Source organism: Cervus elaphus, chromosome 23, assembly GCF_910594005.1.
Source record: "Cervus elaphus chromosome 23, mCerEla1.1, whole genome shotgun sequence".
Lineage (NCBI taxonomy): Eukaryota > Metazoa > Chordata > Mammalia > Artiodactyla > Cervidae > Cervus > Cervus elaphus.
This window is the reverse complement of record NC_057837.1, coordinates 5,417,953-5,439,887: the sequence shown is the minus strand read 5'-3', so window position 1 is coordinate 5,439,887 and position 21,935 is coordinate 5,417,953. Positions and strand designations below refer to the sequence as shown.

Here is a 21,935-nt window from a genome sequence, read left to right as displayed (position 1 = left end):
AACAGCAGGGCAGCGCTGCGCTGGGCCAGCGCCTCTACTGCCTGGATGAAGCCAAGGATCCACGAATGAGCAATGAATGAATGAACGCTGAGTTAATCCCCCGAATGATGCATTAAACCTATCTTTCCTGAGAAGCTACAATACTAAAATTCTTATAGTCCACTAATGCCTCCAAATAGTCACAGAATTGAAATTTTTCTTGAGTTTTGGATTGGATAAGGCTCAGGTGTTCTGAGTGTTTGTTTCAGCATTATTGGACAAGGTGCAGAAAAAATTTTAAGTTTGGAGCTGGTTAAGGCAAGCACAAAAGTGAAAATTCTCTAAGATGTAAAGAATGTCAGAAGTGTATTTTTTTGTATTCTACTATATAGCAGAAGGTAGTACCCTCCATTTCAAGCTTTGAAAGATTATTTGAAGCTCCCTTAAATAGTTATTATCTTCCTTTTGATTATTTTTTGAACATAATAGTTGAGGACAGAAAATGCAAATTGTACAGCCACAGTGAAGACTGCCACATATCAAAATATTATTCTGTACTTTTTTAGTTTCTTGCAAAACAGTCTTTATGCTGTGTACTGCTCATGAAGATTTACTGAAGTGCTTCTTGTTAAAAGGAACAATCAATGAGGTAACACCTCATATCAGTCAGAATGGCCAACATGCTGGAGAGGGTGTGAAGACAAGGGAACCCTGCTACACTGCTGAGGGGAATGTAAATTGGTAGAGCCACTGTGGAAAACAGTATGGAATTTTCCATAAAAAACTAGAGTTGCAATATGATTTAGCAATCTCATCCCTGAGCAAGTATCTGGACAAAACTCTAATTCTAAAAGACAGAAAAAGATAATTCAAAATGATACTTTATTCATAGCAGCAGTATTTACAATAGCAAAGACAAGGAAGCAACCTACATGTCCATCAACAGATGAGTGGATATAGAAGATGTGGTGTATACACAATGAAATACTACTCAGCCATAAAAAAGAATGAAATAATGCCATTTGAAACAACACAGATGGACCTAGAGATTATCATACTAAATCAAGTCTGAAAGAGAATACCATGTGATAAAGCTTATATGTGGAATCTAAATTTTAACGTAAGTGATGGTTTGGTAGTTTAGTCGTTAAGTCGTGTCCGACTCTTGCGACCCCATGGACTGCAGTCTGCCAGGCTCCTCTGTCCATGGGATTCTCCAGGCAAGAAAGCTGGACTGGATTGCCATTTCCTTCTCCAGGGGATCTTCCTGACCCAGGAATCGAACCCGGGTCTCCTGCATTGCAGGCAGATTCTTTACTGACTGAGCTATGAGGGAAGCCCTGAACTTATCTCTAAAACAGAAACAGACTAGATTGAGTGCAGACTTGTGGGTGCCAAGGGGAAGGTGGGTGGGGGGTAAGATGGATCGGGAGCTTGAGATTAGTAGATGCAAACTGCTATATAGAACAGATGAATAACAAGGTCCTGCTGTATAGGACAGGGAATTGTATTCCCCAACAATCTGTAAAAGACCATAATGAAAAAAGAATGTATATGTATGTGTTCAGTTCAGTCGCTCAGTCGTGTCTGACTCTTTATGACCCCATGGACTGGAGCATGTCAAGCCTCCCTGTCCATCACCAACTCCCAGAGTTTACTCAAACTCATGTCCATTGAGTCAGCAACGCCATCCAACCATCTCATCCTCTGTCATCCCCTTCTCCTCCCACCTTCAATCTTTCCCAGCATCAGGGTCTTTTCAAATGAGTCAGTTCTTCACATCAAGTGGCCAAAGTATTGGAGTTTCAGCTTCAGCATCAGTCCTTCCAATGAATGTTGAGGATTGATTTCCTTTAGGATGGACTGGTTGGATCTCCTTTCTGTCCAAGGGACTCTCAAGAGTCTTGTCCAACACCATAGTTCGAAAGCATCAATTCTTCGGTGCTCAGCTTTCTTTATGGTCCAACTCTCACATGCATACATGACTACTGGAAAAGCCACAGCTTTGACTAGTGGACCTTTGTTGGCAAAGTAATGTCTCTGCTTTTTAATATGCTGCCTAGGTTGGTGGTAACTTTTCTTCCAAGGAGCAAGCATCTTTTAATTTCATGGCTGCAGTCACCATCTGCAGTGATTTTGGAGCTTCCAAAAATAAAGTCTCTCACTGTTTCCACTGTTTCCCCATCTATTTGCCATGAAGTGATGGGACCAGATGCCATGATCTTAGTTTTCTGAATGTTGAGTTTTTTAGCCAACTTTTCACTCTCCTCTTTCACTTTCATCAAGGGTGGTGTCATCCGCCTATCTGAGGTTATTGGTATTTCTCCTGGCAATCTTGATTCCAGCTTGTGCTTCATCCAGTCCAGCATTTCTCATGATGTACACTGCATATAAGTTAAATAAGCAGGGTGACAATATACATCCTTGAAGTACCCCTTTCCCGATTTGGAACCAGTCTGTTGTTCCATGTCCAGTTCTAACTGTTGTTTCCTGACCTGCATACAGATTTCTCAGGAGGAAGGTCAGGTGGTCTGGTATTCCCATCTCTTTAAGAACTTTCCACTTTACTGTGATCCACACAGTCAAAGGCTTTGGCATAGTCAATAAAGCAGTAGTAGATGTTCTTCTGGAACTCTCTTGCTTTTTTGATGATCCAATGGATGTTGGCAATTTGATCTCTGGTTCATCTGCCTTTTCTAAATCCAGCTGGAACATCTGGAAACTCACGGTTCATGTGCTGTTGAAGCCTGGCTTGGAGAATTTTGAGCAATACTTTGCTAGCATGAGATGAGTACAATCATGCAGTAGCCTGAGCATTCTCTGGCATTTGTGTATTTACATATATATGTGTGTGTGTGTGACTTTAGCTGTATAGCAGAAACTAACAACACTGCAGATCAACTATACTTCAATGAAATAAGTCAAAAAATACAAAATTAAGTTAACAAGCCCACTAGTGTGACTTAAAAATTTTTCCAGGTATAGTTTCATTCTTCTAAAATAAACTGATGTAAAAGAGATGGTCTATTAAATAGAAACTGTTCATCAAAGTCATAAAAGCGAAACATACACCTTTACTTTGAAATAATTTCTGTACTGCTGCTGCATGAAGTGAAAAAATCATCCCTGCCATCTAAAGCAGCCCCTCGTCTTACCACTCAGCTTGGTTACTACTGGAGGTAGTGGGAACAAACCAGAGATTCAAGGGTAGCAGTTTAACAGGAAACGTTAACTATGTCCAATACACAAAGTATGGATTTGACAAAGCAAATGGTGGGTTTTTTTTGTTTAACTGTATCTCTTGATATTTGGTTTTTCAGATGGCCAAGTATAAAACATTAGCATCTGCTGGTATAACTGCTGTCCAATGGACATCTAAGTAAACAGGCAAATAGAAAACTACCATTATAAGGACATTTAAGATCTGCATAAAGAGGAATGGTACCTTCCCCATCGCCCCCACTCAAAAAGGCTGAGAAGGAACAATAGAGGGGGTGCCCACCTTAGGCAAACGTACCCAGACTCTTCAGTGGGTAACCTACAGATGTCAGAGTCCCATACTGCTTGGTGTGTGTATGACCAAGTCAACCACTGTCTTCCTCACAAATTATTTTCTTTACACCTACCAAACTGTATCTTGGTTGAAACACTTCTCACCAGCCCTTAGGGTAGTTATAGAAATAAACAAAGAGGTTCTATTGTTGAAATTTCCCCCCCAGTTTTAGTTTTGTTCGATGATCTTTTCTTAAAAAAATGGAGAATAACATAAAGTTCTGAGTAAAGAAAGTAGCTGACCAATAAATGTAAATGGCTCAGAAAATATGCTGAAATATATTGATTAGAAATCAAAAAGCACAGTCATCTTCTACTCCAGCACCTCAAAGGCACACACAGCCCTCTCTAATACAAGATACTGCAGGTTCTCAGAGTTACTTCCTTGTTTTGGCCTCTTAAGTTTCATGCTACTTACTTCCCTAGGAATAATTTTTCTCCTTCCTGTTTTGTTTTTTTCTCCTCGACGTTAAGTCCATGGCTTTTGTAGGGAAGTCAGAGTCACTGGGAGGAAAGTATAATTTCAGTGAAGTGTTGATCCTGAGTGCCAACAATAAAGAAGCATCACTTCCAACTGTCTTGGGATATTGAAACAAACACATGTGGATTAAGCTTAAAGAGCACCAGCGAGGAGATAATGGCTAAGACTTTGCTGGATTAAAGATCTTTGCAATTAAGGCTGTAATTAAGCTGATGAGAATGGATATTTCCAGTTCTTTTATTCTATGGAATAATTCCAAAATTCCTTTGAGCAGGTTTGTTATAGAAACTGAACTAAGGGTAGAAGAAGTAGTTAAGCAAATACACAGGGCTCCACAATAAACTCTAGTATAAAAGTAACAGAAAGTTATAGTGAAAAAAAAATGTGTGTATATAATTATGTGTGTATATAAAGGTACTTGATATCGGGAAATATAATGGAAAACCAGTTGAGGACATAAAATTATATTCATCACTGTCACATCACATTGATCTTTACTCCTCGATGTAAGCTGTTATAACAGCAGGAGTAAGCAGCACTGGCCATGCTTACGCTAGATGTGATCTGCTGTCGGCAGCAGTGAGCTCAGGCAGCTCTACAGGTCTGTGAGCAACTAACACCAGAATGCCAGCCGACTGCAAAACTCCGCAACTGGAACATGAGCGCATCCACTCACTCTCGCATCGACTTAACACTAGGGTTTCAACAATGCAACCGATTAACATGTTCATTATTCTATTATTCTTTACCAGATTTTTACTTCTTTAGGGATCAGTGATACGTGAGTAACTTGGCAAACAAATGCTCCTGCAAAAACCATCTCTGTAAAAGGTTTAAGTGGCACCGAAATGGCAGAATGGGTTTTTTACTACTTTAAGGGACCTACAAAAATGTTAAGGAAGACAAATATATGAACCGGTTTTATTTTATTTGCATTTAACATGATTATACACATTCATGTGTCTAACAAGATCTGCACTGTTACATTAAAAATACAGTACAATAACATTCAACATGAGGTACTTCATATTTATATATTTTTCCTTCATAAATAATGCTGTAAGCTCCTGAATTCAAGCACTCTGATGCACAACTGGCTAGTGTCTTGAATTAGCAAGCTTATTTAGACACCTTAAAAAAAAAAAAGACATTTCAGTGCAATAATTATGTAGAAATTAGACCATTTACTTAAATACTATATTAAGATATGCTTAAAGAATGTTACATTAGAACTGCTAGCCTAGTTCCCCTTATCCCCAGGATATAAACGACAACAAAGACTGCCAGATACATGGGGAGAAGCATCTACAGGGCAGTGTTTCATAAAATCGTGTTTATGCACTACAGTTGCCTGCCTTGTCAGAACAATGGTTTCTAGTTTTAAAAGCTACAAAATTTGAGATTACCAAAGAAAATAAAGCAAGCACATTAGCCTTAATTTCATGTCATTGAAAACGCAGAAGGGAGAATAGGATTTAAAAGATAACATTTTCTTATTTTAAATACAATCTTCAAATTTATACCACAGCTCTTGGCACCAGCCAATCAGATGACGGGTTTTTGTTTTTTTTTTTCAAGTGACAGCAATTATCATAAAATTAAGTTCTTCCATACTCAGTATACAGGCTCTTGTGGGGCTCTCACCCAGCAGTTTCCCAGCCTCTGGAGGGCAGCTACTAAGAGGAGCACTGATCGTGGGTGTTACTGAATGAACAAGGTTATCACACTCCCCCGCAACAACAATCTAGTATGATGAAATTAGTGCCAAAAAGTTTCTTCTCCTCTGGCTTATACATAAGTGCCTTCCAATCAGGTAAGTCTATAGTCTACCAAACGCAAGGTAGCTATGAGTTACCGAAATGTTTAACCATAATTTATAAGCAAAACCCTTTGTAGAAGTATTTTTTTTAATTGAAAACGTACCTCCGTTTCATAGACGGTTTGCCACAACTACTATCTGTCATCTTGCTAATAAGAAATAACTGTTAGACAATTTTGGAAGGTAGTCCCGGGAGCACTCATCTGTTAATCACTGGTAACAGCTTCTGACCCTCCATGCTAACAGACACAAGTAAGGGCAAAGACGATTAAAACACTTCTGTAATCCAGTGTTTTTCTCCATCGGGGAAGCCGGCCGAAGCAGCAGCCCACGTCTACAGGGGGAGAAGCGGCCCGGAAGCACAGGCAGTCCTCTGCGGGCCGGGTGGGCCCGGCAGGGGGACCCTTCTGTCCCGGCCCCGCTGGCCGGGCGGCAGGAGAGAGTTCCTGAGCCGGCGCGCAGCGCATGCGCACGGGCACCCACGCGCACACCCACCCCGGGACTAGCCCCCGCTCCAGAGCCAGCTTCGGGCTCACAGAACAGGAGAAGGAGGTGGCCAGGGACCACACTCTGGGTGGCGGGGAAGCCATCTCAGGACCACACTGGGCAGAGACGCTGCCCAGAAACACGTGGATACTTCAACTGGGAGCGACCGCAGTGGGCACCACTAGGGTCACAGGCACTAAGCCAGCACAAGCCTTCGCTAAAGGAGAATGTTTTGATGAGCTTTCCCCTCCTTTGTTTACACTATCCATGGGGAAAAAAAAAAAAAAAAAGAGAGAACTGGATGTGATGCTGAGGCAGTGAACATCAAGTTATCATCGAGTTTATCACTCCAGACCATTTTTTTTTAAAACCCTGCAGGCATACATTGGCTCGTTCAGATGGTCACAGGCCATATTCTAGCAGTCCAGGAACGGGACAGAATCATAATTAACGAAGAAGAGCGAGTGTGGTCAAAGTAGATTAGGTAAAATATATTTCAGATTAAAAACAAAAATCAATGCATAAAGTATCTTATTACATTAACATGTGGCACTACAAAACTAACTGTTATTCCATTCATCTGAAGAAATCGTTTGGTCCTCTTTTCATGGGAATGGGGGAACAGGAGTTCTATACAGTACAACTTTTGAAAACCAGCAAGTGGCAGGGATCAGAAGCTAAGCAGGGAGAAAAGAGCTTGACTTTTTCAAACTCTGGATTACAATGTGCCATCAGTTAAACTATTTGTCATGTGGGACCATTTCAGGCTTCCTTTTAAGACTATTTTAGTTTCAATTAACAGACCTGCAATTTTTCTATAGTTGACAATAAAGTTTTGCAATTTAGCTACTTTTAAAAGAAGCCTCTGTACTGGAACTGCCTGTCTTCTAAACTAAAAGAACATAAAATTTGCTTGTAGCAAAAGTCGTGATCTAAAACTTCCAATTTCTTACTTATTTTACCTTCCATTGACAGCTGCAGTTTAAAAATTTAACAAACTTATGAATTTAGGATTTAAGAAAAAGCAATGTCCAAAAGCAAATGCCCAAAATATTTAAAAGGAAATAAGAAGGTAACGATGACTACTGTCTACTTTCTAAATTATTACTTATTATCAAGCAAAATGTCTTTCAAAATTGTACACTGAGGTTTATCTGTTTGGGGAGAGGGAGGGTTTCCGTTTAAAAATAATCGCTACTGTTATTTTAGAGTATTTCTTTCTCTTTGTCAAAATAAAGCCCAAAAGGAAATCTGAGGTGATCCAAAAATGTTCTTAAACTGGGAGGTCAGTGGGGCAGTTGGAGAAGAATGCACAATCTCCCTGGGTGGATAGATGCAACTCTAAGAACCACAAGCCTTGCTAAGAATTTGGCTTTCCGGCATACAGTTAAAAGCTGAGTGCTGCATTTTTGCCTGTACATAACGAAAAAGGTTGAGAGAAATCAGAACCGCACAGCTCCGACCCTTGCGAACAGCCGAGCCGAGCGGGAAGCGGGAGCCGGCGCGCTCAGGCGTAGAAGATGAGCTCGGGGATCTGGCCGCCCTGCACGCCCGTGCCGTTGGTGCTGTCGGACGAGCACTGGAACTGCACGGTGACCTTGCCACACTGCACCTCCGTCATGCCTTCCTGCCCGAAGTAGCTGAGCTCGTTGCCGTCCAGGATGACGCTGGCCGTGTAGAAGGTGTCCGGCTCGATCTGCACCGGGTACTCGAACCACACGGGGAACGTGCTGCTCGAGCCGTCCGAGAAGTATTTGCTGAGGTTCTGCCCCAGGACCACGCCCTGCCGCTTGAGCTCGATCTTGGCGCTGTACTCGGCCGAGCCGCAGCTGGAGCCGTACAGCCCGAAGCCCGCGATGAAGACCCTCTTGTCCACGGCGAACTGGATGCTGTCGCAGCGGCCCCGGTAGCGCCACTGGTTGCTCCGGTAGGCGCAGGACTGGAAGCGGTGGCAGCGCTGCGGCACCAGCCCCTTGCGGGCCTTGCTCACGAACTGCAGCTCGGGCTTCTTGGCCGCCGTGTACCAGAGGAAGATGTCGTTGGTCTCGTTCAGAGTCAAGACGCCGGACTGCGCAGCACCGTTGGCGAAATCGTCCAGGGCCATGGTCGGGATGCGGATCAAGTAGAGCGCTTTGCCCAGCACCTTGCGCTTGTTCTCAATGCTCAAAGCCAGATCCTGTCGCTGGCATTCCACCTCAGCCCAGTTGAGAGCGGCCTCGAAGACCACAATTTCTTTGGCATTCAGAGTTTCCCTGCGGAGGATGCTTTCCAGCGTCTGGAAGTCGATGTCGCAGAACCCCTCGGACTTGAGCGCCAGCTCGGCCTGGGCGTCGATCACCTCCCAGCAGCGCTGCGTGAGGTCCGGCTCCTCGAACAAGCAGCTCTGGGACAGGAGCACACAGGCGTTCTTGGCGCTCAGGCTGGTCTCCAGGAAATTGACGCAGGCCCTGGCGAGGTGAGGGACGATGTACTTTTTGGCAGCATAAAGAGTGGCCAAGACCGTGTCAGCAGCCAAGTCAATTTCATCACAATAGATGTATCTGCAAGAAAGAGTCCGGCGTGTAAATGGAATTTTCACCAAATGAGCGTGTCCAGCAAGAAAAGATGCAACTACTTTCAAGTTAGTTCCAAGAAAATCATCTTATGTGGCAGTTATTACAAAAATGATTAGACATTATAGCAACATCTGAAATACATTCATAAATCATCAGCACTTCAATTTAGTAGAAAAGTGTGTATAATTAAAGACATTAACTTCATGTAACCACTGTAGCCTCTATCTTAAAGCTATGTTCCCTGTCCTCTCAAAGGGGGGAAAAAACCGAGGATTTGAGAAGTGTTTGAGAAAGGGCTGAGATCAGAGACAGTTAATATTAGGGGGAAAATAGCAAAATTATATTTTTTATATATATATATATATATATATACTGCATTATATTGAATTAGAAATAATCCCCATGTTTTAGGAGAAATATATGTATATAGTTTTACTTAAAAATTTTTCTGTGCATTCAGATGGAAACAAATATCTTTAATGCTGTAATATTAGCAATGATTGCATCTTGATGCTTTTAACTAAGAATGACTTGGATTTTCTTGAAGCACAAAATAAAATCTGATCTTAAAAAGATATTTTTCCAAGTAGTCCTGATGGATTTTTAACTATGGGCTTCGATGCTTGATGCTATCTCACAGTTAACTTTGCATAGAATCCAATGCAGGCTTTGTATCTGCCTTTTTTTTTTTAAACTCTAAATTCTTTCTTCTCCTCCACACATTCCTTCCACCTTCAGAATTAAAGAATACATTATTTCCAGATATATTTAATTAAAAGACAAACTAAGAAAGCCTAAATATGCACTATTTGTGTGCCTCTGTGAAGTGTCTGCATTCCAGGAGACACTTCTTACTGTTTTGGGGGACAATGGCAATCTCCCAGGATGGTATGTCAAGGTAGAAATCATCTGCTTCTTTCATATTCTATCGTTGACCAAGAGGTAAGTCAGTGAAAACTGCACACAGGTGAAAAATACATACTAATAAACATGATTTTTAAAAAGTTTCTAGCTAAGGTGTTTAGCAACTTGGCTATGAAGTTTTCCTTAGTGAAACAAGAAATTAGAGGGCTCCTGTAGGAAAATACAAAAAAATATAAGGATGGCAATGAGAACAATGATCGCAATCACAAATGGAAGCTGCACTTTTGCTCCAAGGAAGCCCTTACTCTTCTCTGAGAGACTAAGACAGCTACTGGCAAGATGGCAAGACTGCTGGCCAAGATGCCCGAAGCAGCGATGCCCTGATGGGAGCACGGGGACCGCAGGAGGACTCTGCAGCGCGGTCAGCACCCTGCGGCTCTCACCCTGGCGGGCAAGCGAGCAGCCTTCTCCTCCTTCCTGGCAACGCCCTTCTCAGCAGCACTGCTGCTCCACCCACAACGCAGGGGTGAAGCACGCCTGGCCTCCGCTCGCCCAGGTGATCACGCCGTGCTGGTCCAGCATGGCACGGCAGTAAACGGCACCTGCTATGTTTCTGATCCTCACCGCTTTACGTGGACTGCACGTATAATTTTAAAAGCTGCGTCAAGATATATTCTAGGCAACACATTTATAAGAAAAGATGCTTGTCAAATGATGAATCAAACGGCTTTGGTGAAAGGGAACTGTGTGACTAGTACTCGGGCTTTCTAATTATGCACATATTTCTGCAGCAACAGAACACTCTACTTGACTACAGTGACACCAAAACACCAAACTAGTGTCAGCATTCTCCTCTGCAACAGAAACAATGTCAAATATACAAAGCTAACTTCCCCGGGGGGAAAACAGCACACAAAAATTCCTACAGGTAAGACAGGTTTCTATAAGTACACCTCTAAGAGATTACAAAAGTCATAAAGTCTCTGTTGGTTGAAAGAGGTGGATTAGTTTATGTTTTGGTACTTTACATGCTCATTTGCCTCTGATTTCCTAACCTCTCCCACTGTGAAAGTTCTAAAGAGTAACAGACGGATTTCAAAACTAGATTATAAATAAAGAATTACAACACTTTAAAGTTTAGGAATTAACTATAATACTTATTTTTCAGTAGGCAGAAAACAATATATATTAACATTTTAATTGTTTGTGGGATTACTGTCCAACTTGACCCAATGAATATTTTTTTTCAACAAACATTGTAATGCACTCCAATGACTCAACATCCCTACAGCAGCACATAACCTTGAACTCTGATATACTTTGGTCTGCTAGAATAAGGCTCAACAAAAATCACCTAAACATCACTTAGAATAATCACTGGACTCTAATCACACACTGAAGACTATAACATTGTCCAGCATCAAGCCACGTCAGAGAAAAAGATTCTATTTACCTGGTTAACATGTACTGGATTCTGAAAAAGACTCATGAGATAGAAAACTATTTTTTAAATAAATGTGTATCTTATAAGTGTATTTCTGAATGACCAATTAAAAGTTTTTCTGAACAAATCCATATAAAACTATAGAAAATAAATCAAATCTTTCAAAAATTTCTCCTTTACTACAAAATGCAAATGCTTCTTACCCTTGAGAAATGGTATGTGACTTTATGTGAGAGCATGTGTATGTATGTGTGCATCAAGATCAGATAATTAATTTTATATTTGCTGACAGGAAACAATAACTCCTAGAAAACTTAAAAACCTCCTAACTGGTAGAATTTAAATAATGCATACAATTTCTGGAATTGTGACACCAAAATATAATTTATGTGTTTCTAAAGACTTCACACACACAGAGAACATATTCTGTTAGATAATCCCTAACCAGAAAGTTATCTTTAATTATAAGTCATTAAAGATGAAATCACTGTATGCCACTTGCCCCTAAATCCCACGCCAAGGTGTGATTAGAAACGCCTGCTTCATCCCACATGCTCTCCACGGCAGGATGCACAGGAGTGTTCTTTGAAAACATTTATTAGGTAAAGCAGCGCCCCTTTCTTCATCAGCCTCTTTTGTGTTACCTGGAAGTTACACTTAACTGTGAAGCCAGCAGAGCACAAACACAGCACAAACTCTTCCCAAACACACGTGTGAGGCTTACTTCAGCATGGTGAGGAAAGCCGCAGGGTCGACATCTGGTATACGGATCTCATCTTTGTCCTCGGCAAGTTCTCCGTAAAACATTGCATGGAACACAGAGCTCCCAACAGCTAAGACGTACTGTGGAAAAGGGGAAATCTTATTTCATGCACCAAATTGAAAACATTTTCAGCAAATCATTCCAGAAAAACAACTCTAAAGTGATCAGTGGACACAGAGCACCTAACACCTGCTCTACTGACAAAGCCAAGGTCCAGAGGATCTGGCTATGAAAGCAAAAGACAGAAGTTCATGCAAACCAGTCTCTGTGCTGCTAATTATCAAGGCTTTCAGAGATTAATACACCGGGTCCCTCAGTATAAAATAAACAAAAGCATATCTAACTGATTCCTAGGAGAAGGGTCAACGTATGACTTTCCAAACCTATCACAACAACTTCCCATGACTGGGGAGTGAAGAGGGCATGTTTTTGTGGGGGATATAAAGCAGGGTAGAAGGAAACAAAGAAAAAAAAAATTAAGCGTGGCCAAGGCCCTCTGGAGAGGCTGTGCCTGCTCTGCGATGGGGAACCGAGCACTGCCTGCAAGCTGCCCAGCCCCGCTCGGGACTCAGGGAGAGGGCCCCTCGGTGGCGAGCTCAGGGCGAAGCCGGCAATGCAGCTGCTGCTTACTTTGTGTCCTGGCAACCGCTGAGTCCCGCCTGGTGGCCCAACCACAAAGTGGACGTCTGCCATCAGATCATTATTGAACATCACCGCATTTCTATAAACAGAGGCGATTCATTAATTCACAGCATTGTAACACCCCCTCCCCAACATAAAAAACCCAGGCAAGAGTCACAAGATAAACAACCCTTGAGTAACTTCGGGATAAAATTACAAATAAAGGTTCCAACTATACAACTGCTTTTGTAATCACTGCAAACATATGAAAGTAACTAAAGTTAAAAAAAAAAAAAAAGTTATCCAAACTTTTTTTCAGACTTAAGGACAAATAAGAGGTTTCTATCTCCTATAACCCAAAGACACAACCCTGTCACTTAAATGTTACAGCTTACAAAAACATTTTTATCTAAGAGGAAAACAGCTGTACTGCTCTGGAAAAGATACAAGGCAGTTTTCCATTACCAATAAAGCTGCCGGGAAAGAGGAAACACAGATTTATGTTAAAATACATTACAGGTTGTGCAAAAGCAGAGACTTCAACACAGGAAAACTTTTCCAGTAAATATGCTGGCCCGGCACTTACCTCTCCCTAATGGTGGGATAGAGCCCCTGCCAGTTCGGGGCGGGAATAAGGTTGTTGTTGCTGAGATTCTGCTGGTGGTACTGCTGGACAGTGGTGCTGCCGGAGCTGGCTGGTTTTTTGCGGGGGAATATATCAGCAGCCATCTTCTTCTTCTTTTTAGTCTTCAAGGTAATTATTTCATAACAAACTGGAGGCAACTTGCTGCTGCTGCTGCTGCTGCTGCTGGGATTTGTTTTCTTCGAGCTTTTCTTGGACCTGTTCTTTACCGTCTCTGGAAGCATCAAGAAGAAGGTGAGACATTTCATGTTCCTTTCCTTGTCATCTACCATGAGTACAGTGGGTCTCTCTTTATAGCCAGATATCCCAAGTCGGTGCGAGCATCAGGGAAAAGAGGCTAGCACGAGCTGAGATGAGAACTGAAACCAACAAGCTGATATTTTGCTTCTTTTCTCAGGCAGGCAAGGTGACCTTTTTACTATGTTGAATGAGACACTGGTTTTAAGTTTTATCCAGTACTGGGTCTGTTAAGTACATCCCCATCATGATTCCTGTTTCTCTTATTTGCTCATAAAAATAACCCAGTTTCCTAGATCGCCTGAAAACGCTACACTGAGAGGAGACGACAGGCAGAGAGAGCCGTGGTGCTTGTTTTCTGAATTAGGTTATGAAGATGTGCTGGAGCTGCGTGAGTCTGTTCAGCCGGCTGAAGTTGTGTGGTGAATGGACCGGAGGAGAGTAGGTATTACAGCCCTGCAGATGGAGTCAGACAGCCAGTGCTCAGAGCCAATAGCTGAAGTCACCAACCATGATTGGACCAAGCCAAACAGTGACACCTATTGTAGCGTGCATCGTTCTGACGTTAAAGGAACAGCAGTTGCATTCTCTTGGCTACTATATGACTGCACATTTAAATAAGATAAACACCTATGAAACATATTTGAAAACAGGAAGAGTTTATGTCCACAGAGTTCTCTTCAGCAGACGTGCATTTTTATTTCCCCAGTTAAACAAGCAGGATCAATTAACAAAGCTTAGGGACTGATATCTACTCTATGTTTCTAGTAAAATCTTTCTCCTGGCAGCATTTGGTTTCTAGTGCTTCAAACAAAGCCCTCCATTTTACCAGCTAAAAGGGATTATACATAGAGAAGTCATATTAAACATTTATTAGAGCTTAATGTAATAAAAGAATGAAATTTTTCTTTTTCCATTTTTAGTCTCTTTGAATGCAAGTTAGAGTCTAGTGCAAAACAGGAGATGAGGTCATGTGTTCATTTTACCTCCCAGTGTTTTCTAGCTCCTATAATGAACTTTGACAGGAGTCCCAGATCACAAAATACTGTTAATTAGACTAAAATGATACCAGCAGGTTTAGCTGCACTGAAACCTAAGACACATTCTGAATGTAAAAATAAGATTCAAATGAGACCAATCTGGTAATCAGCATTTAAAGGTTACAACTCACTAAAAATATGTGAAATGGGGCCCTGTTCAGAACTTCGAAAAATCCAAACTAAATGTTATGGTTACATTTAGCTTCATCACAATTTTAAAGAATATAATCCACAAATTCTAACACACAGTCATTAACAAGACTATGCAAAATGATGTATGATCTGATGCTATGTAGTTAAGATGCAAACAGGTTCCCTCTGCTTTGAATCAGAGTAATACCGACTACTGGGTGGTTTTCACAGATGTGAATCCTCCAAGTTTCTAGCTTTGCTGAGTAAGGACAGGCTCCACACACGCACAGGTACCTCCAGTGGGGCTGACGAGACAAGCCCGGCACTCTGGCTGCTCCCAAGGGCGGCCCCGTCTGCCGCAGGACCACAGCCCAGGACTGCAGCACTGCCATCCGGACAGTCGGTGCCTGACAGCGAGGGTCCAAGGAGGGGGCCCTTTGGTCGCCGATATGACCAACCGTCTACTGAAGAGCGCACGCTGGAAACCAGACTTTAAGTCCCTGGGAGCCTGAGTCACTAAGTGCCTTGAGGCATGCCCTCCTTGCTGGCATCACGTTACTCTCAGACCTGCTTACAGAGCCACTGCAGGACCGACCGTGAGCACAGAGGCCCGTGGTCCTTAGCACAGGTCCTCCATCCCTGCTTCTGCAGACCCTGAGGCGCCGCTTCTGCACGTTCACACACGGGAACGTGCGCGCACACACTTCACCACAGAGCGTGTGTGTGAGAGAGGAAGAGGGAGGGAGGGAGCCACACACACGGAGAAAGGCACAGAGAAGAAGCGAGTGAGTTCCCATCAGAGCTGACTCCTCAGAATATAATTACAGCCAAAGGGTTTCGCTCAGGCTCAGGCGCTACTGCGCTTCCTGACCACCGCCCTCGCAGGCAAGGCTACACGCCAGGGAGCTCCTTTTGACTGGGATTAATTCCCTGCGTACTTCTAACAAATCTAGTAGCTGGCATTTTAGGTCAGAAGTAATCAGTTAGAATGGAAGGGAAATGAAGGTTTTTGAGACAGACTTACCAGCAGCAGGAAGGACAAAATAGAAAAGGTATAATAGGCAGACACAAGCATGTAGTTTCGTGGTTTTTATTCATTTTTTGCATATAGTTCAACAGCCTTCACCTTTGCCTACAAAAAACACTGCTCTTATGTGGCTAGAATAAAGGGAAAAGCACACGTAATAATTTAAGAAAGAAAATTATATAATATTTTAGAAAATGCTCTTTATTTAGAAAATTAAGTTTTGCAGAGAAGCCTGGAAATGTGTGTTAAATTGGAATCACCTAGAACAGTGCTGCAAAGAGGGGCCTTGCCCTTCCTCTCGGATGTGGGGACTGAGGAGATGGCTGTTTTAAAGACATGTCTTTCACTACAAAAACTAATCCAGTTTTTAAAAAACAAGAAAGACATTTTAATTTTTGTAGCCAATTTGGAAAGGCATGAAAATGCTAGTAAAACCACTACAGCAGCTTACTGAGAGCTCCCTCTTCTTACCAGGATAATGAGGCAGTTAATATATGGCACTTGCGCCTGCACATGTGGTCCAGGGAGCAGCAGCATCTCCTGGGGGGCTGCTAGAAACCTCGATCTCAGCCAGCGTCTGCATCCGAACCTGCGTCTTCAACAAAACCCTCCAAGTCATCTGTATGACATTCGAGTCTGAGAAAACCTCATACAGATGATTAAGGGAATGTTGTAAGGTCTTCTCAATGATTGGTATCAACATCTGGGGCCACATATCACCTTCAATTTTCAAATGAATGGACAAACAATTCAAAATAACTTCATTTGGAACCTTCATGTCTTGTTCTGAAATTCTGATTAGCCCCTCGGAGTCAGAGTCTATGATTCAGATGTGCAGACTGAGAAGGCCAATGGAGAGGCCCCCAAATACTTTTCAATACTCAGGAAAAGAGGCTCAAGCCCAAATTATTTTAAAGGGGTGATGAAAGAGACAATTAGTGGGAAATATGAAGGCTTAAAAAAAATGCCAAGTGCGGAACAGATGAACAACTTAATTTTAAAGAACAATCTACCTCACAGTTGTATTTCAAACACTTAGCGCTGTGCTGCGGCACCGTCAGCAGTCAGAGAGCCGGCTCAGTCCCGGTGAGACGCTGCAAAGCAGGGCTCCGGGCGCCGCGTGCGCGCCGGGCAGGCGCGGGCTGTGCCCCAACAAACCATCCAGCCTTTAAGGCGCCTGCACGGTGCAGACGTCCATCCAGAACTGAGGAGTGTTTCTCAAACTTCATCCTCAGCCCACAGTGAGAAATCTACCTTTGTCTTCAGACCTAGTGCCGACACACACAAACACACGGATCTATACGCAAATGGAAACACAGGTCACAAAACAAAACTGACGCTTAGCATGTTATGAAACACTCTGATGTTTTGTTTTATTCTTTTCTTTTAAATATTAGTTTTGATACAGTCCCTTGGCTTAAAGACCACAGTTGAAGAAACACTGGTCTAGATTATTTCTAAGGACTTCTAACGCTTAACATCCAGGGATTTTTCCTACTGGGAATTTGGATTAAGAGCCACCAGATATGGAAAAAGACAAGGCTTCATCAACCTAATGGAGCCCATGAAACCCCTCAAACTGCACGCAAAATTGGGAGTTTGCATTTTTTTTTTTTTAAACAGAAGCCATACCTGTCTTTTAGAATAATTCATGATGCAGAACAACATAAAGTGTTATGGAAATCTCAGGTTAATTTGAACAGTCAAAATATTCATCATATCACTTTTATTTCTATAGTTTATTTATTAAACACAAATAATGACTTCTTTACTCCCCTTGAAATTAAACTCAAGTAGTTAAAACCCCTCTATTGAATCTGTAATCCAGAAACACCACCCACTGGGTCAAAGAATAAAGACTACCAGCCTGGTATCTACCATCAAATTTCTCCTCTAAGATTTCTTTCTGTCTAGCATATCATTTGTTCCTACATGTTCTGAATTTTCAAAGCTGTTATGAGACATGGTTAATTTGCCCTAATAAAGTAAATAAATAGGTCAAGTCAAGAAGCCCATCAATTTTTTTATGAAAGTATTCTCAAAATACAACATGCTGATCATGCAGTGTAATAGGTGTCGAGCATGCAATGGTGAGTAAGATTAGAAGCCAAGCCTAAAAGGTTAGCTGACAGCAGTGGATTTCATACAATTTTATAACTGCCGGAAAGTTCAATCACTTTTATCTCTTTCCATCCAATTCCCAATAATAATAAAACTATGAACAGGATTTAAACTCACTTAGTTCATCTTCCTTACCACTGGAAGGTTTGCCAGACACCCTACCTTCATATCCCTTGGGCTGCAAGGAGCCCCTTGGGCTGCAAGGAGACCAAACCAGCCCATCCTAAAGGAAATCAGTTCTGAATATTCACTGGAAGGACTGATGCTGAAGCTGAAACTTTAAAACTCTGGTTACCTGACGCGAAGAACTGACTCATCTTGGAAAAGATCCTGATGCTGGGAAAGACTGAAGGAGGGAGCAGAAGGGGACAACAGAGGATGTGATGGTTGGATGACTCAATGGACATGAGTTTGAGCAAGCTCCAGGAATTGGTGATGGACAGGGAAGCCTGGTGCGCTCCAGTCCATGGGGTCACTAAAAGTCGGACATGACTGAGCGACTGAACTGAACTCAGCTACCTTTATATAGGAGAATCTAGTTTATTCAGTCTGGGGACTTGAGTAAGGTTTGGAACTAAAAAGATGAGAGCAATCATTGAATTGCAACTCTGTCCCAAAGATAAGGTAACCAAGGGGTCCAGAAGATTAAGGGATTTGAGAAAACTCCACAGTGAGGTTGTGGGCAATGTCTGGACTAGGGTGCAGATTCCCTGACTGCTTTTTCAACTGTGTCTGTTCTACTCACTCTAATTTTCACCCACAGTAATCACCCCACATCCTTATGTAATGCTTTATCTTTGTATTTCCAATCTACTTTAAAAGAAAACTACAGGTCCAAATTTACAGCTATGAAAATCATGAGCATACACTTACTCTCTGCCCTGCAGGAAGAAACTGCTAGACAAATGTGAAGCCCCTTTCTGGAAAGAAATGGAGAGGACCTGTAACAGGAAGGAACGCAGGAGCAGCAGTCATGGGGAAGCAGTAACAGAACAGGCTCTCCAGCAAAATGAAAATTATAAAACCAGCCATTCATGGTTAGCACCAACAAATCCTATGTCAACAACTGACAACACTGGCAACTCTTGTTTAACTTGCTCTAACCGCGCACTCCTGCCTGGACTTGTATTTGGTTTACTGCAAGACATCTAAACAGCTACCGCGGGGAAGGTGACTGAAGTTTAAAGAAGGTAGGCTGGACATTTCCAGAACCTAGCAGAGAAGAGTAATGTAATCTGATACATTACGATGGAACAGTGTTTTGGTTTTGCTTATTTTTCTCTTCAATACTGAGCAAAAGTTATGCCTGTGATTTTGGAGGGAAAAAAATACATATATAAGTGACAAAATGTTGACAGTTCCTAAAGATAGAAGCAGCTACTGGAAAACAGGACTATATGTATGCTAAATTTAGAAATAAATATTGAGTCAAGCATTGGCAACACAGTATAGTGAAAAAAGTAAGAGCCAGTAACACATGACCTTTGGGTTAGTTATTCAGAATCTGTGAGCCTCATTCTGGAGTCTGTCAAATGGGGTGATTCCACTCAGCTCAGTCCTTTCAGGATAATCCTGAAAGCTTACAGGTCTGTGAAAGCACTTTGATAAAAGCTGAACACACTCTGCAAAAGTAAATTTCCACTATTAGCAACAATGGTACCCAAAACAGGGAACATCTGTGATACAATCTTCCCAAACACAAACACCAGAAGACTGATCCGGCTCCCTGCCCTCCTCATCCTCCTGCTTCACAGCATGGACATTTCGCCCATCCGCAGGCTCGTTCGGCCCGCCGAGCTGCTCGCCTCTCCTCCCGACGCTGCAGGTGAGGCTCAATCAACGTGTCTGTGGCGCATTGTGACCAGGTCCTACCCAACGCTCGGCCGTGCCCCTGGAAGACATGCTCTAGGCCGAGTGGCCCTGGACTTCAAGACCACCTCCTGGTAGATGCCGAGCTGTGCCCTCCGCCTGAGAGCCCAAAGCGGCAGGCCGTCCAGAGCCACTCAGCAGTGTCCACACCAGCAACTCAGTCTGGCCTCTCCACAATGACCCGGCGTGAGTTCTAGCACCAGGTTTGATGAAAGCCAAGACAAACCCTTGGGCAAGGCATGCCTCCCTGTGGCTGGAGGGAGGAAGCTCATGGGCTGTTTCACTGCATTTCCTTTTCTTTCCTCCACACCAAGTTCCAGTCAACCTTAAACTGTACATTACATTTGGGTAAATGTCCAAAAGTAGAATGTGACAATTCTGTAAAGGCAAGAACAATGATTCTTTTAAAATTTCATGTAACAGTTAACATGATATTTGATGATTATAGCTGTGTCTGGGTGTACTTTGTTTGGACTATTAACTCATCTAAATGCAAAACCATTCTCTATCATATGTTAAATGAGGTGATCCTGAAAAACACCATATAAAATATATCATACAAGATACTCTCATGATAGCTATTTAAAAGAATACTATTATGATCTATTTTGTAAAGTTTAAGATACCTTAGTAAACCAGGTAATCAACTGCTAATTTATATGTACTCTAGGTGATCTCATATTAAGTTTCCTCATATGTAAAATTACTGACTACATAACCTCTCTTATCGAGATTTCTAGAATTAAAGAATCTGTATCATGTTTGGCAGAAATAATGATTTATTTAATATAGTCTTCTTTTATATTTTAATATTATGATTATGATCGAAACCCATCTAAAACTCTATGTATGTATATGTAGACATAAACTACTGATTGTTAAGATTCCTTATTCTCACCACCGCCCCCCCCCAACATTTTAACATCTCTGAAATTGGACTGGATCTTATAATCAATGGCATTCTGTAACTTTAAGCTCCTCCACCTTCTTGTTGGTACATAAAAGCATACCTTGCAACTGATGGCTCCTTACAGTCAGTGAAATAAAGTAAAAGATACACAATTCAAAAGAAAAAAAAAGGCTTTCTTCTTTAGGTTGGCTAATTATTCTGCTAACCAGGTAAGATGACGGCTCAGAATTCTGGCTGAACTACATCAGAATAATCGAGCTTTCATCAGGTAGTCATTTGATAAAGCATTAATATATAATCGAAATTCTCAACTGACACTGCTACTGTTGACAACCGATGACATGGCAAAGCTTATTTTGGATAAACTGAAGACAGTTTACCCAAAGAGAAGTACAGCCAGGCCTCAGGAGGGCTCTTCTAAGGAGGCCCAAGGAGGAGGCTGCTCTGACCCAAAAGAGGGCATTAATTCCATTGGAGATGCCAGAAGGGACGGCCCTGCCCACCATGGCTGCAGCTTTCTCCAGGTTTGCTGTTGGCTTTAGTTGACAGAGGAGGAAAATAATGTTTTAGTCAAAGAAAAAAAATTTTTCCTAAGTATTTTTTTTACTTTGGCTAGTATTTATTTTTTTTCTGATATTTGGAAGATAACTAGAAATATCTCCATAATCAGATCATTAAAATTCAAAGGCCTCTTCACTACGCACTTAACTAAAGCATGTGTAGCTTTATCAGATGAAGTCACCCTTTCCCGAAGAGCACATGGGCCAGGAAGAAGCAATCCCAGCAGCCTTCACACCACAGGGGTTTTGTATCAGCTCTGGCCGTTAACAGGGGGAGGGCATGCACACTCAGTCACGGCGACTCTGCGACCCCATGGACTGTGGCCCGCCAGGCTCCTCCGGCCATGGGATCTCCCAGGCGAGGATGCTGGCACTGAGTTGACAGTTCCTTCTCCAGAGGGTCTTCCCGAGCCAGGGATCAAGCCTGACTTTCTTACCTCTCCTGCGCTGGCAGGCTGGTTCTTTATTACAAGCGCCACCTGGGAAGGCCTATTAACAGGGTAGGTGTCGCAAACCAACTTCCCCAACCTCCACAAGGTAGTGAAAATGCTCTGCAAGATAAAATAAGACTCCCAAATACAAGTCACATCACCATGTGTGTTTGCCCTAAGTCACTCAGTGGCACTTAGAAATAAATAAGCCCTGCTCTGGTGCCTCAGACGGTCAAGTGTCTGCCTACAATGCAGGAGACCTGGGTGCAATCCCTGCTTCGGGAAGATCTCCTGGAGAAGGCAATGGCAACCCACTCCAGTAATCTTGCCTGGAAAATCCCATGGATGGAAGAACCTGGGAGGTTGCATTGCAGTCCATGGGGTTGCAAAGAGTCGGACAG

General features: G+C 42.4%; 1 protein-coding gene across 1 annotated transcript in view; it reads right to left on the bottom strand.

The window, feature by feature from the left end:
• Window positions 1-4,921: 4,921 nt before the first annotated feature.
• Window positions 4,922-21,935, bottom strand: part of BTBD3 (BTB domain containing 3) — a 33,035-nt gene continuing 16,021 nt past the window's right edge. The window contains exons 2-5 of the mRNA XM_043883540.1: window positions 13,151-14,074; window positions 12,574-12,664; window positions 11,905-12,023; window positions 4,922-8,857 (exon numbers count right to left, since the gene is read on the bottom strand). Of these exons, the coding sequence (XP_043739475.1) occupies window positions 7,825-8,857; window positions 11,905-12,023; window positions 12,574-12,664; window positions 13,151-13,479 (1,572 nt within the window). The 5' untranslated portion in view covers window positions 13,480-14,074 and the 3' untranslated portion in view covers window positions 4,922-7,824. The remainder of the gene's footprint in view (window positions 8,858-11,904; window positions 12,024-12,573; window positions 12,665-13,150; window positions 14,075-21,935) is intronic.